The 15,100-nt window shown below is 40.2% G+C and overlaps 3 protein-coding genes and 1 pseudogene across 3 annotated transcripts; 2 read left to right on the top strand and 2 right to left on the bottom strand.

Moving 5' to 3' along the window:
• Positions 1 to 884: 884 nt before the first annotated feature.
• On the bottom strand, positions 885 to 1,364 carry LOC125314648 (E3 ubiquitin-protein ligase RNF181-like). The gene has a single exon (XM_048277497.1). The coding sequence runs from the start codon at positions 1,362 to 1,364 to the stop codon at positions 885 to 887; it is 480 nt and encodes a 159-aa protein (XP_048133454.1).
• A 2,786-nt stretch (positions 1,365 to 4,150) lies between these two features.
• Positions 4,151 to 4,979, top strand: LOC115732990 (germin-like protein subfamily 1 member 7). Its single transcript, XM_048277498.1, has 3 exons — positions 4,151 to 4,205; positions 4,427 to 4,734; positions 4,788 to 4,979. Exons 1-3 carry the CDS (start codon positions 4,151 to 4,153, stop codon positions 4,977 to 4,979), a joined length of 555 nt encoding a protein of 184 aa, XP_048133455.1.
• A 6,455-nt stretch (positions 4,980 to 11,434) lies between these two features.
• On the top strand, positions 11,435 to 12,109 carry LOC125314649. Its single transcript, XM_048277499.1, has one exon. It carries the CDS (start codon positions 11,435 to 11,437, stop codon positions 12,107 to 12,109), a length of 675 nt encoding a protein of 224 aa, XP_048133456.1.
• A 1,844-nt stretch (positions 12,110 to 13,953) lies between these two features.
• LOC125314650 lies at positions 13,954 to 14,644 on the bottom strand (annotated as a pseudogene).
• Positions 14,645 to 15,100: the final 456 nt, after the last annotated feature.

Here is a 15,100-nt window from a genome sequence, read left to right on the forward strand (position 1 = left end):
TATTTCACAATATCCAATTAGCAAAAATAGCACTACGGGATTGTTTGCTAGGAGGCTAATTCCACAAATTCAACGCTGCATAAAAACTGAAACGAATTTGGATGGAGAGCTCCTGTTCCCCAAGTCATGTTATTTTAGAGGACGTACTTCTGCTGCAATCGTGATTACTTGCTTGTTATCGGTTCTCAAGGTAAAACAGATGACTCTGAAGTTTGTTGAACTAGACACTTCACCAAATTACGCCATTGGCAGTCAAATTAGGCCATTGCTATTCCTGCATAATCAGGACTAGTGACAAGACTAGGCTCACTATTTAGTTGAATGCAGGGCCATCTTCGAGTCGAGGAATAACAACTAATTTTGCATATCGAAGTGGAAGTGTCCAACTTTATACTGAGATTGATTGATAATCTATCAGGTGGCCGTTTTAGTACATCATATACCTATCGAAGCGGGAGCAATGCTAGAGGCACTATAACTTCTTACTGAAATTACATAACAAGATCTTTCTATGATAAATCTTGATTTCAGGTAAAATCTAAGTGAACTCGATAAGGATAATGTTTCTGTGATAAATCTGGTTTCAGTCCAACACCTGGAAGTGTCATTGCAAGCAACATATGCTCAGAAATTTTCCCCGTATTTTTCTCCAAACAACAGAACGGGTCAAATTTTCTAAATCGACACGGAACAACATTAGAAACCAGAGACTATTTCCTTCGTGAATGTAAGAAGCAGATGTTTCTAAGACATGGACATCGACCATTTTGACAAACTGTGAAACAGCATCTTTTTGTTATTAATGCAGCAAGTAGTTCCAAAGTAATCGCAGCAACTTACTTAATCCATCCAAAAAAAGAGAAAATCTTTCAAACTAAGACTAACTACTCTGGAACTTCTACTTCTACTCTAGTACGACACAGCGGACACGAATCGATCCTCTCCAGCCACTTGACGATGCATCTGCTGTGAAAGAGATGCGAACACGGTATCTCCATCACTTTATCTTCCCCATTCAGTTCCTCTAAACAAATACAACAGCATCCACTGCCATCCTGGACAGAGCAGCTCTTCTGCTCGAGCTTTTCAATGGTGCTTCTGGAGACACCCCGCGCGACTTGATCCGGATCTGACTCGTATCCTCCAATGGAGATGTCTTCCATTTCGACTTCCTCTGCGGTTGCCAAATTCAAATTTATGTTCATGTCGAACTGTTGATGGCCATGATCCGATCCCCGCAATGCAGTAAGCATAATACATCTTATAAGATCAGCCCGAAAGCTGCTACCAACGTCCAAAGCATCGAGAACTCTCCTCAAGTGCGTTTCGCAGAGGGATTGCCATGGTAGGATGCAGAGTGGCATCTCAAGCGACTGACTCGACTCAGAATGTGTAGTGTCTTGAAGATCTATCGGCACTCCCACTTGATCGACGAAGACTAGCAGATGTTGCCACTTGACCGAGAAGTTGAAGACCACGGTCGGAATGCCAGAAAAATTGGAATTTCTTCTCTCCAGGCTCAAACTATATCCACACTAGACTGGTTCCATGCTATTGCTACCAAGAGTGGATTGAAGAGGATTTCACGGGTAATGCTGAAATTCCAATCACGAGAAAGCCTGAAAAGCTTCTTCACGAAATCTTCTGGAAATATATGGCGAAACGGACCGGACAAGAAGCTGCAGAACAGAAAATCCGAGAATTGAACGAACCAAACAATTGAAGCTATTCCCCCTCCTACGAACAGAGCAATCTGCTTGGAGACCGAGAATGGGTGAAATCTGGGATTTCAGCAGAAGAGGAAATTCTCTCTGGAGATGACAAACAATTGCAATACGATGTAGCCGTTGGCTTGTGATCTTTAGGAAGCGAACTGAAGTTTCCTGTTTCGCGGGACAAGGAGGTTCTTGGCGGTGAATTCAAAAGACGATGTAGCCGTTGGCTTGTGGTCTTTAGGAAGCAAACTGAATTTAAACGAGCGTGCTATGCACGTGCCGCTGCTTACTTTCTTTTCTTTAAAACTATTCCTTTCTCCAAAACTCGTGGAGTGAAGTAATTTCACCAACAGAAATTCGATGTACGATGTCTAAAAAATAATATAAAAAAAATATCTGATTAACTGTACATTGTAGCTAAACCAAATTGCATGCGTAGTATTATGAGATCGAGATTGATACAAGAAGACAGTTATCATTGTTTTACTCAAATCCAAATTGATAAATAAGCCCAGCTTTTAAATTTTAGTAGAAGGGGAAATAACATCATTGTGATCTGTATTTCACATTTTTTAGTGTGACACAACCCTAACTTAAGACTTGAAATTTCTTATTCTAAAGAAGTTATTTTTAATGAAGCACAATATCACACTTTCTATATGATAAAAGAAAAAATCACTAAACTCATATGTGCGAAGTTATCTAACCAACTAACTCTAGGATGAATATTCATCTAAAATATGTCAGCATGAATCAAACTGCATCATTTAGATTATTCGATGAACTTGCTATTGCTTCTCATTGGAGGGTGTAATATAACAAGTTATGTCATTTTGCTTGCTTCTGATGTTCGATCTATTAACACGGTAAAATAAGTTATAAACACATCATAACGAATTTAGCACGAATAAAATAATGCAATGATCCTTAATCATTTCATGGCAAATTGCCCGGATTATGTCACGTGGAATTACTACCATGTACGTATTAGATAACAATCAAAGACGAAAGTCAAGTAGTTAATTGCCGAGCAAAGGCAACTACTATCCATAAGAATTTTAAAAAAATGAAATTAATCAATTATAGTCAAATTTTTAGTTTCAGAATTATTAAATTTTCTCAAAATGAAAGAAAACATATCATTTAATTGAAAAGGGCTCGCATAATAATTATTTTATTTCTCTATTTTTCTATTTTTGGGAATCCTTTGATAACAGAATTTATTTTTCTATCTTTAAAATAAAATTTTAGGTTGAAAATAAGTTTTAAATAAAAATTTCCGGAGGATAACAGAAAAAAAAAATCTCTCCCATTCGCGCGCTGAGCGCGCTCTCCATTCGGCCCCCGCGGGCTTGGAATTCGCAGCATCCAGAGAAGATGGCCATGTTCGGGAAGCCAATTTGGCGGCGCCGCCGCAGCTTTCTCCGGCGGTGGTTTCATGCCCTCTCTTAGTCCACTACGCAGTTTGCCGATCCCTCTTCCGCCTCCCCTGCCAGAGTAAGTAGGACCGCACGCTCTTTTCTCCTTATCACGCTTCTTCTGTACGCTTGAATGGGGAGTTAGGGTTTTGAAGAACCGTAAGTGGTTAATTACTGAAGTGTTTGGATGCTGAGTTCTGTAGTTCAGATTATACCATCTAACATGATTGTTTCGATCTTATCTTGTATTTCTGTGTACAGAATATCCAAGCGGGAAGTTTGAGACTTGTGTTCTGTTCTGCAGAGAGTCGGGGCACCCAGTCTTTGTTTCCTGTGGCATTGAAGCAGATGAACAATGCCTTGGCATCACATGATGGAAAAATCAATGTCTTTGTTGATGGTGTTAACGTGACTAATGTAGGCAGCGCTCCCTGAGTTTTTTTCTGCTTTTTCCCTCTCGATTTCGGTTTTCTAAGAAAGATGTTCAGACAATTTCTTGATTTGTGAACCTTGACTAGGTGACTCTGTTGGGTTCGTCTCCAATAGAGCTGAAAGAATACTAATGCTACTTTTTCCCTTGACAAGGGGCTAGCGCAGATTGACTGTGAAAGATGGTGACATTTAACAGATTTTTTTCTCTTATTCTTTGGTATGACTTCCATCTGAGTGTTAATGTTAGTTGATGCTACTCGTCTAGTTCTTATCTTCAAGTTTTCCTTTTGCAGGATCAATGAACAGCTAGACACCAATGAGATGGAAGGAATCCTGTAAGGTTTCTTCTGAAGCGTTGTTATTCTTGAATAGATAGTTGAATATATCATATTCATTATGTTCTGTTCCCTGCTCACTTTGGCATTTGCAATAGCTACTATCTCATTGTAGTGTAGTCTATCAGACCAATGTAATTCTAATGACCTGTATGTGTGAGTTGCATTGTATTTCTGTCGTCAAGGGTTAATAGAAGCAGAGTGGAACTCTGCTAGGTAGTTTTTTTTGGGGGATGTTGAAAAATTTAGCATGATTCAACATTGGGAATTGAGATTAGTCAACTTATTCCCATATGATACTAAAAGTACATCAATATGAGATTGGCAGTTTACATTCGTCGATGCATATGCAAATCACATCACATAGTTCCACAAAAGCTTTCTGCTTCTTTTAAGAGGCTCCTCTGATAAATGGATCTCATGTACATACAAACATCAGTCTGGCATATCCTCAATTCTCGCATCATTCATTTCACACCTAACTTATGATGCTGAAACTGTGACACGGATTCTTTTTCTTATGCAGCATTTGTCAATGGAAAGTTCTGCAAGGACCCGAAGCAAGCCACAGCTGATGATTTCCTCTTTATGTGGTTCAGGAATCCTGGAAACACAGCAAATCTGCTCAGATCAAAAGCCACACAGGCTTTCGTCGAGCAATTTCTAGGACTCAACACTCTTGGAACATCCATGGCTCGCATTGACTTTGCTCCCAGTGCCCTAAAACCTCCCCTCTCTCAGCCTCGTGGCTCCGAGGTTCTGGTCATGGTGGAGGGCATGCTACTTGTTGGCTTTGTCACGTCCAACCAATTAAAGAACACTCTCTTCACCAAGGTCCTGTACAAGGGGGACGTGTTTGTGTTCCCTATTGGCCTTATCCACTTCAGCTGAATATCGGAAACACGTACGCGCTGGCCTTTTCTGGTCTCAGCTGCCAGAACCCAGGAGTCATTACCATTGCTAATGCCGTCTTCGGGGTGAAGCCACCCATCTCCGCTGAAGCTCTCACTAAGGCCTTCCAAGTGGACCAGAAGGTTGTTGACTACCTCCAGGCGCAGTTTTGGTACAACAACAACTAAATGGATCTATCATAAGTTACACAGAATAGAGGAATCATCAGACTTATAAGATTAATATTATTTCCATTGGCGGTTGCTTTAGATACATAAGTAAACTATGTACCTCGTGTATGACCGATTTCGAAAGGAAGATTGTTCTCTCTCTCTCTCTCTCTCTCACATGATGCGATGCGGACAACCGAATTCATGCCTCAACCAAACGTGTGTGAAATCAGGGTGCAATAACATTAAGCTATATAGAATTCGAAACTTGGAAGCATGTTATCTAACGTTAAATATGACCTTCAAGATGTGTGATCTGGAAAGGGCATCAGCAAAAGAATGTGCTACGCTAACAAACAGTCTGATTTCATATAGTCCCGCTATTGGGTTGAGAGAGTGTTTGAAGAAATCGCCAGGGTGATCATTTACAAGTACTGCCTCTGGTGGCCAAAAAGGAAAACGAACAGCTTTGATTTTCATCATTATCCTGGAAGAAGAAGTTGCTGTATAATACGCCATTGTCCTTAAGGTACTCACTTCAATTTTGATAAATTGCAGTTGATGACATTAGCCTTTCTTTATGACTTGTATGGCCAAAAGAAAAGTCTTTCCTTCCTGCAGTCGTTTCCCACCTACAGTCGAAAACACGTCAATTCAGATGGATAATTATTTCCAAGACTGTCGCGGCTTACAATAAATGTGTATGAATGGACACAGTCAAAACCTTGAATTATATATGTGTTGCATTGATCTCTTTAGTGAAGCAATCAGTATTATCATCTCGAAAAGACCATCAATGGATGTAGCGGGGGAATGCAGAGACACGAATGCGCTACTTCTTATAAACTGATTCTGACAATTACAGAAAACAAACTTACGACAATTCATGGAGATGGATATGAGTCTGATCAAAATCGTTGTGGAATTCCTGCTAACTATGCTGAGGAAAATTTCTAGATTACACGCCAAGAAGGGCCAGCAGACAGAACAGAACATTGGCATTCGATAACATATGTAAATTCAAGAAAAACAACATTAACAACCCCGAGCCAAACCCCAAAATGAGTACTCAAGAACTGTCAAGAGTGAAAAGATGAATGTTAGCTTAAAGTGAAATGATTGTTTGCGTTTGGTGCATGGAATTGGGTTCGGTTCTCAGATAACTCACATGTTATAAGTCTCAACTATCCCCTCGATTGGTGTTTATACCATCCACTATTTTTGAATAACCATGCATGTTATTGAGTTGATGGTATATTTCTAATTTTACTTTGAATTTGAAATGACTATTTCTTGATTTGATGTCACTGTTACATGGCGACTGCATCAAAATTTCACTGAAGGAGCCATTGAGTTGTTTTGTGAGCTTAAAGATCGTTCTGGCGTGAAATTAAGTGGATCTCTTTCGGTTAGCGTACTTAGCTCCGGTGCCATTGTGGGAGCCTCTGACGAAGGAAACTGGGTTCAGAAGTACACAGATGACAATGCCATTGGTTACGAACTTGGAGTGCAATGATGTTGGAGTTTGCTGTTGATGGTGAGAATGAAACAGGACTGCAGCTTTTCTACGAGATAGAAAATAGGGGTCCTAAACCGACTGCTGTGACGTCCCTTGATTGGACGTATGAGCAAAGTTTAATAGTTAAAAAAAGAAGAAGGAAAACAGTCACCGCCTCAAATAATAGTGCTCCGCGGACATTATAAAAAGGAGAGAGTGCTTCATTCACTCATGAAAATAGGAAGAGGAAAAAGCAAAGAGAAGAAGAAGAAAGATAGAAATAAATTCGTTTTGGTCAAGAATCAAGCCGAATCAATTGCGTTTTTTAGCATCTAGTAAGTATTCGAGCCCCTTGTTTATACAATCAGAATAATTTTCTTAGTTATGGTAGCATTTTTGCTTGACTGTGACACCAGTTTTCGCTAAATTGATAGGATTTGAGTTTGTGGGACTAAATTAGCTTTCGAGATTTGAATTAGATTATATCAAGTGAGTCATGCTTATCTTTTCTATGAATTTATAAAGTCATATCTTGAAGGCGGTATTGATTTGATGTATATATTATGAATGCTAAAGGCATATTTGTTGCATAAAAAAAATTCTAGATCGGGCATTTACTGCTTTTTAATACTTACGAACCACTTGAAAAATGTGTTACGAAATGAATTGTGAAATACATGTTTCGATTTGTGAACCTAGTTTATCAGAAATGGTTGTGAAATATATTTTTGTGACATCCCGTATTCTGACTCATTTCAAAGTCTTGAATAAATGAAAAGTCTCATTGATGTATGTCGGTCTAACCTCACTCGGGAATGGTCCATCTTGAGCAGACTAACCAAATGGGAATGGCTAGCTAGGAAAATCAAGTACGTGGACCTAAGAACTTGATCCCGGACTGACTCTTTGGCCATGAAAATTGTTGAGGGAATATTTTGGACCAATATAGGCCGATCCTAGAATGATTAATGGACGATCTGGATAATACCCTACGTTTGGATCACGGGTGATTCCGTTTGACCTCGTTTGGGTTCCGAACGTCCCTAAATTATTTTCTAACGATCGTGTCCATCGGAACTAGTGATTGACCCTTGCAATTGAATGACAACCAAGGTCGCCATGGCTCGAGAAATTCTTAAGCGTGATATTAATCACGGGTCGATACGCGTAACTCCTAAAAGTCGCCCGTTAGTTTGAGATACGCTGAAATTTCAATTGATCGAGATTGATTGCGAATCAAGCCTCAGAATTTAACGTCGAACCTTTATGGGTTTTAATAATTAAATTTTGGACGTTTCCTCATCCAGTGTATAATTTCTTCGCGGTTCGCCCAAGAGGTTCGGGAAAAATAAATTTGGATTGGAAATGGGAAAAGACCCATTTACCCTTAGAGAATACCCAATTTTTCACTTGGACCGAATGGCATTTTAGTCATTTCTCCCCCTTGGCCGAAAATTTGACTAGTCTTTATGGGGGAAATTCCATTTTTGCCCTTCTTGACTTTTAGAACCCAAATATCCACTCCCAATAATTATTTCTTCGCCATCTTCTTCATTATTGCAAAACCATTTCTCTCTCTACCCCTCACCCTCTCACTTGGCCGAACTCCATAGCTCTCTCTCTCCCTCACCAAAAAATTTCCCAAGCCTCACCGGATTTGCCTTGGATCGCCGAAGCTCGACTACCACCACCAACCGCCTTGAACCGCCGGATTTTGTGGGTTTTTAGCCGAGCAAGGGAGTCGCCGGAGCCGCCGGTTGGAACTAAGATTCTTCTCTCGTTTCTCGCCGGAAAACTTGCTAAAATTGTGGTAAGTTGGTCCCTAACCTTAGATTAGGTATCTAGGGTGCTAATAGACTTGAGATTGAGTAGATTTGGGTGAAAAAATGGTTGTTTTTGCCCATTTTCATGCCTTGGCCGAGAATGAAGGTTAGAGGAGAGAGAAAAGATGGTGTTCTTCAATGAATAGTGATTTTGCATGATTGTTAATGGAGGGCTAGGATTTGATCTTGACTTTCATGCTTTAATCCGACAGCCCGTATTAAATCTTGTTTAGAAAGCTTGATCCGACGGCCGAGATTAATTCCTGCTATATTATTGATTAATTGGATGGTGGAGATTAAATGTACATTAGTATAGTATAATTGTATCGTACGTATTAAATGCCACGTTAGTACAGTATAATTGTACGGTACATATTTAATGTACGTTGGCGAAATTTTGATTATACGGTGGTTATTAATTGCTACGTTGGTAGAATTAATATTGTGTGGCGTAGATTAATTTTTGTGGTAGCGGGAACTAATCGTGTGGCCCGATTGGCCATTGGTCTTGTGTGACCTAATCGGGTGGTCCCGATTTATTAATTCTCTAACGTGAGTGAATCACGTGGTTCCGATCGAGTATCGCCCCAAGAAAATTTAATCGAGTGGTCTTGATTGCGCAATTGAGAAAAATTGAGAAGATTGTGTGGTTTCGGTCTTTTGTTGAAGGAAAATTGGTGAGACTGGATGGTCTCGATCCGCTAATCAGGAAATTTAGCAAGATCACGTGGCGAAGATTGATCGATCGGAAGGATTTAAGAGATCATGTGGTATCGGATGAGCGACCAAGGAATTATTGTTGTATGGTCTTAAGTGGAATATTTGAGAGGAAATATGGAATTTTTATCCCGAGGCGTGATGACGCGAGGTTTATATTTTATAAGACCATAATTTGCCTGAGGCGTTATGACGCGGGACCGCTGTAATCGGGAATTAACGTACAGTACTCACAAGGAGCAAACCCTAGGCTCTGATACCATGTAGAAGAATATTTTCCTCTATATCGAATGAATCTTTACAGCATTACAATCGTTCTTATATACAATACAGGTGCTACTCCCGACATCTCAATAAATTAGGAAAAAACTATAATAAAGAAAAGAAAAAGAAAAAATCCCTAATTTATAGGAAATACAGCTCACGCCAACAATCAGCTCGCAGTTGGATCGCAATCAGCGGAGACTTCATTATCAGCCAAAGAAAAAGAAAACAGCAGACTTAGGAGAAGAGAAGTAAGCAATTAGTACCACCATCCTTGTTTGTGTTTAAGAACAGAATCGGATGCTGAAAAAGGGAAGTGCCCAAACTACAGAACAGAAAGAAAGAAGTGCTTGTTACTTGTCTATTTCACAATATCCAATTAGCAAAAATAGCACTACGGGATTGTTTGCTAGGAGGCTAATTCCACAAATTCAACGCTGCATAAAAACCAAAACGAATTTGGATGGAGAGCTCCTGTTCCCCAAGTCATGTTATTTTAGAGGATGTATTTCTGCTGCAATCGTGATTACTTGCTTGTTATCGGTTCTGAACGTAAAACAGAAGACTCTGAAGTTTGTTGAACTAGACACTTCACCAAATTAGGCCATTGGCAGTCAAATTAGGCCATTGCTATTCCTGCATACTCAGGATTAGTGACAAGACTAGTCTCACTATTTAGTTGAATGCAGGGCCATCTTCGAGTCGAGGATATTCTGTACACAGAAATACAAGATAAGATCGAAACAATCATGTTAGATGGTATAATCTGAACTTCAAAACTCAGCATCCAAACACTTCAGGAATTAACCACTTACGCTTCTTCAAAACCCTAACTCCCCATTCAAGCGTACAGAAGAAGCCACCGCCGGAGAAAGCGGAGGTCCTACTTACTCCGGCGGGGGAGGCGGAAGAGGGATCGGTGAACTGTGTAGTAGGCTGAGAGAGGGCATGAAACCACCGCCGGAGAAAGCGGCGGCAGCTTCCCGAACATGGTCATCTTCTCCGGATGCTGCGAATTCCAAGCCCGCGGGGGTCGAAATAGAGAGCGCGTTCAGGGCGCAAATGGGAGAGATTTTATTTTTGTTATCCTCCCGAAATAGAAAAGTTAGAATTTTTTTTTATTTAAAACTTATTTATAACCTAAAAATTTATTTCAAAAATAGAAAAATCAAATTGCGCTATCAAAGGATTCCCGAAAATAGAAAAACAGAGAAATAAAATAGTTACTATGGACACCCTCAGCAATCGAGGTCGATTGAATAACTTAAAAATTAGTAACTTAAAAATTAAAAATTTGAGAAGCAAGAGCAAGACGATCGAATAATCTAAATGACGCAGGTTGATTTTAAACCAACTAACGCACATTTGAGCAGTAATTTTTTCCTTTTATCATGTAAAAAGTGTGATATTTGTGCTTTATTAAAAATAATTACTTTAGAATAAGAAATTTCAAGTCTTAAATTAGGGTTGCGTCACACTAAAAGTGTGAAATACTGATCATAACGATGTTATTTTTTCTTTTAGTAATATTTGAAAATTCGAGTTCTTTATCATTTGGATTTTAATGTTCAGTTAATCAGATTTTTTTTATATTATTTTTCAGTCATCATACACCGAATTTCGGTTGGTGAAATTATTTCACTATTTTTTTTTTTTGGTCGAAAAAATTATTTCACTTTTATGTTGCGATTTATTATATTATTCCACGAATTTTAGGGAAAGGAATAGTTTTAAAGAAAAGAAAGTATGCAGCGGCACGTGCGTAGCACGCTCGTTTAAATTCATCGCCAAGAAAACTCCTAAAGACCACAAGCCAACGGCTACATCGTCTTTTGAATTCACCGCCAAGAACCTCCTTGCCCGCGAAACAGGAAACTTCAGTTCGCTTCTTAAGACCACACACCAACGGCTACATCGTATGGCAATTGTTTGTCAGCTCCAGATTTCACCCATTCTCGGTCTCCAAGCAGATTGCTCTGTTCGTAGGAGGAGTAGCTTCAATTTTTTGGTTCGTTCAATTCTTGGATTTTCTGTTCTGCAGCTTCTTGTCCGGTCCGTTTTGCCATACATTTCCAGAAGATTTCGTGAAGAAACTTCTCGAGCTTTCTCGTGATTGGAATTTCAGCATTACCCCGTGAAATCCTCTTCAATCCACTCTTGGTAGCAATAGCATGGAACCAGTCTACTGCGGATATAGACTGAGTCTGGAGAGAAGAAATTCCAATTATTCTGGCGTGCCGACTGCCATCTTCAACTTCTCGGTCAAGTGGCACCATCTGCTAGTCTTCGTCGATCAAGTGGGAGTGCCGATAAATCTTCAAGACACTACACTTTCTGAGTCGAGTCAGTCGCTTGAGATGCCACTCTGCATCTTACCATGGCAATCCCTCTGCGAAACGCACTTAAAGAGAGTTCTTGATGCTTTGGATGTTCGTAGCAGCTTTCGGGCTGATCTTATGAGACGTATTATGGTTACTGCGTTTCGGGGATCGGATCATGGCCATCGACAGTTCGACATGAACATAAGTTTGAATTTGGCCACCACAGAGGAAGTCGAAATGGAAGACGTTGAGGCAGTCTCCATCGAAGGAAACGAGTCAGATCATGATCAGGTCGTGCAGGGCGTCTCCAGAAGCACCATTGAAAAGCTCGAGAGGAAGAGCTGCTCTGTCCGGGACAGCGGTGGATGCTGTTGTATTTGTTTAGAGGAACTGAATGGGGCAGACAAAGTGATGGAGATACCGTGTTCGCATCTCTTTCACAGCAGATGCATCATCAAGTGGCTGGAGAGGAACAATTCGTGTCCGCTGTGTCGTACCAAAGTAGAAGTAGAAGATCCAGAGTAGTTAGCTTCAGTTTGTAAGGTTTCTAATAAGTAATTTGCTGTGATTACTTTGGAACTACTTACTGCATTAACAACAAGAAGATGCCGTTTCACAATTTGTTGAAATGGTCGATCTCCGTGTCTTAGAAACATTTTCTTTTTACACTCATGAAAGAAATAGTCTGTGGCTTCTGATGTTGTTCCTTGTTAAATTAGACAATGTGACCCATTCTGTTTCTTATGTTACAATGTTCACATTACGCAAAATTAGTTACTGTTCCTCCACTCGAACGTGGCCTTGCATTCAACTTTGTAGACTGCCTAGTTCAACAAACTTCAGAGTCATCTGTTTTACTTCTAGAACCAATAATAAGCAAGTAATCATGATCATAGCAGAAATTACATCCTCCATAATAGCATGACTTGGGGAACAGGAGCTCTCCAACAAATATCACGCAATAATATGCAACAGATGGGGGAAAAGAAAATTCCTCTCGGTTTTGTCAATGTTTAAAAAAAAAAATGGAACTTTGAAGTCCTTAGGCATTCCTTACAGAAGGTTTTGGCACTGAGCCATGGATCATATTAGGTGTGTTAATTAGTCAAAAGGCACATTTACTGAGAAGAAAACATGAAGTTGGTCATTAGCGCTTGATTCAAACATATGACCAAACCGAGCAATCCAATACCTATTGACTGACTCAATTTTGAACGAGTGTTTAATCACAGAAACTACGATTTCTACACGGACAAAGGTGTCGTTGAGAAAAGGCAAGCTCTAACAATATGGTGCCACAGGACATAAATTGAAAAACAAAGACCGGTCAACTGCGTCTCAGGGCTTGAACCAAGCAACATACATATCCTGGCAAAAAGGTAATGACTGCAACCAGAATGAAGCCAAAGAGCAGCAAGACCACCAGACCAATTTTGAACCAGAAACATTTCCTATGCCATAAACCAGATCTTCCCACCCAGACATACTCCAGTGTACCTTTTAAATCCCTCGTAAATACGATGGCTAGAAATACAAGAAAGAAACTGTCATCTTGGTCCGTCAATTTCCTTACAATTTATCTTCCGCACATCCACTCTATTCTAGCTTTATTTCAATCAGTGCCAGTGGCAGTTTTAAATTCATAATGGAGATCACCTGCTTCCGGAGCTTGGTACTGCTGTCCTTGATTTTGTGGTGGATGGATTCAAATAACAAAGTGCATGCTTATCCGCTAATGTTTTAGTCCTTCTGTTCTTGTAATATTGTTCCATCCAAATATAAAATAAGAGAACCAGCTAAAATAAACGCGACTTTTACAGCTTTCTCTAGCTATCTGCATCTCTAACAGAACAAAGACCAAGGATCACAAAATGAAAGACCAATCTATACAGGAAGTAGCTAAGATACTCCAGGAAGCCATTACAATTGCATCCAGTAACGCGATGAACTTCCTTCTTTCAGGAAGCCAAATAACTATAAAACAGGAAGACAAGCGTGCCATGCTCAAACCATACCATAAAGATGAAAATACGCACCTTCAATTCTTCTATATCGAGCCATCCGTTCCTTTCCACTGGCAACGGCCATAAACCCTCCTCTCCTGTTCATGAACCATCGAGGTTGCAGCTTTGCCACAGCCCTAATGGCACTGACATCTGCTGTTGGCACCAGCTTCCCTCTGGTCTAAGCAAACCCAACTGGAATTCCGAACTTCATCATCCTCCACAGCTGCCTCCGCTTCTCAACCGCCTCCATCTTTCTCCTTCTTGCTCTGCTACTCCTTCACGATTTCATGAACAACGTCCACTGCGTCTGGAAGCACGCGTGGTAGGATCATCAACAGCAAATTTATGAACAATCTCATCAATCTAACAAATGAAACTCCAAGCAGAAACTGTGACTACTTTGTTTTCCTTCGTAGTTTTTCTCAGTAGCAAAACGCCACCCCAGTTCCGCATCTTGGCATACATATTGGCCAGAAGGATATAGCGTTCACTATGTTGAGGTTCTAGTTGAATCAAATGCCTGCCGACTTTCTCTCCTAAGTCAACATAGCCATGCAGCATACACCCGTTCAACATAGATGCCCAATTTGCTCCATCCGTTTCCATTGTCATACTCTTTATCAACACACAAGTGCATCCATATTGCCCAATAGTTGGAGCGATGGCGTAAACTTTGCTCATATGTCCAAACAAGCGCCATGCTTCATTGATTAGGCACTTCTGATTGCAGGCCACCAGAGCTCCAATAAACGTCACAGCATTTGGTTTAGGACCCCTATTTTCCATCTCATAGAAAAGCTGCAGCCCTGATTCATTCTCACCATTAACAGCAAATCCCAATATCATCGCACTCCAAGTTGTCACATCTTTCAGAGGCATTTGGTCAAAAACTTTTTGTGCGAATTTGACAAACCCATATTTGACATAGAAGTTAAATCAATGTAGTGCCTAGCTCAAGTTCGTAATCGATGCCATTCTCATCTATGTAATTATGAACCCATTTTCCTTCTTCAGAGGCTCCGACAACCGAGGGCAGGAATGAGAGCGAAAACGCTCGCCGCGAAGTTCATGTTCCCATATGGCGCGAGGGCAGAGCAGGCCAAGACTTTACTGGCGGTGTACGCGAAGCGAAAGAGACCGGAGATGATGGTGTGGGCATGGATTTGCTTCAGGTGGTCGATGGTGGAGCATCGTCGTTGCAGAGCGAGGTAATGGAAGTTGGCGAGATGGTTGGTTATGCAAATGAGAGCTGGCGTTCAGAAGTGACAAACCAGCAGGAACGTCATCCGGAACTCCGATGTAAGCAGTATGTCAAATGCCGATACGTTATTTCTCCAAAAATAAAGAATTTCAACATGAATACCTTATATATTAAATATATTTTTTATACATAAATGTTAGGCTTTGTGATTTGATTACTTGAAAAAAAAAAAAGGATGAAAACAAATATTCTTTTTTTATCGGTAGAAGTACACCTCAAGTGCTAATATTTATGTATGACATTCACTTT

Source organism: Rhodamnia argentea, chromosome 4, assembly GCF_020921035.1.
Source record: "Rhodamnia argentea isolate NSW1041297 chromosome 4, ASM2092103v1, whole genome shotgun sequence".
NCBI lineage: Eukaryota > Viridiplantae > Streptophyta > Magnoliopsida > Myrtales > Myrtaceae > Rhodamnia > Rhodamnia argentea.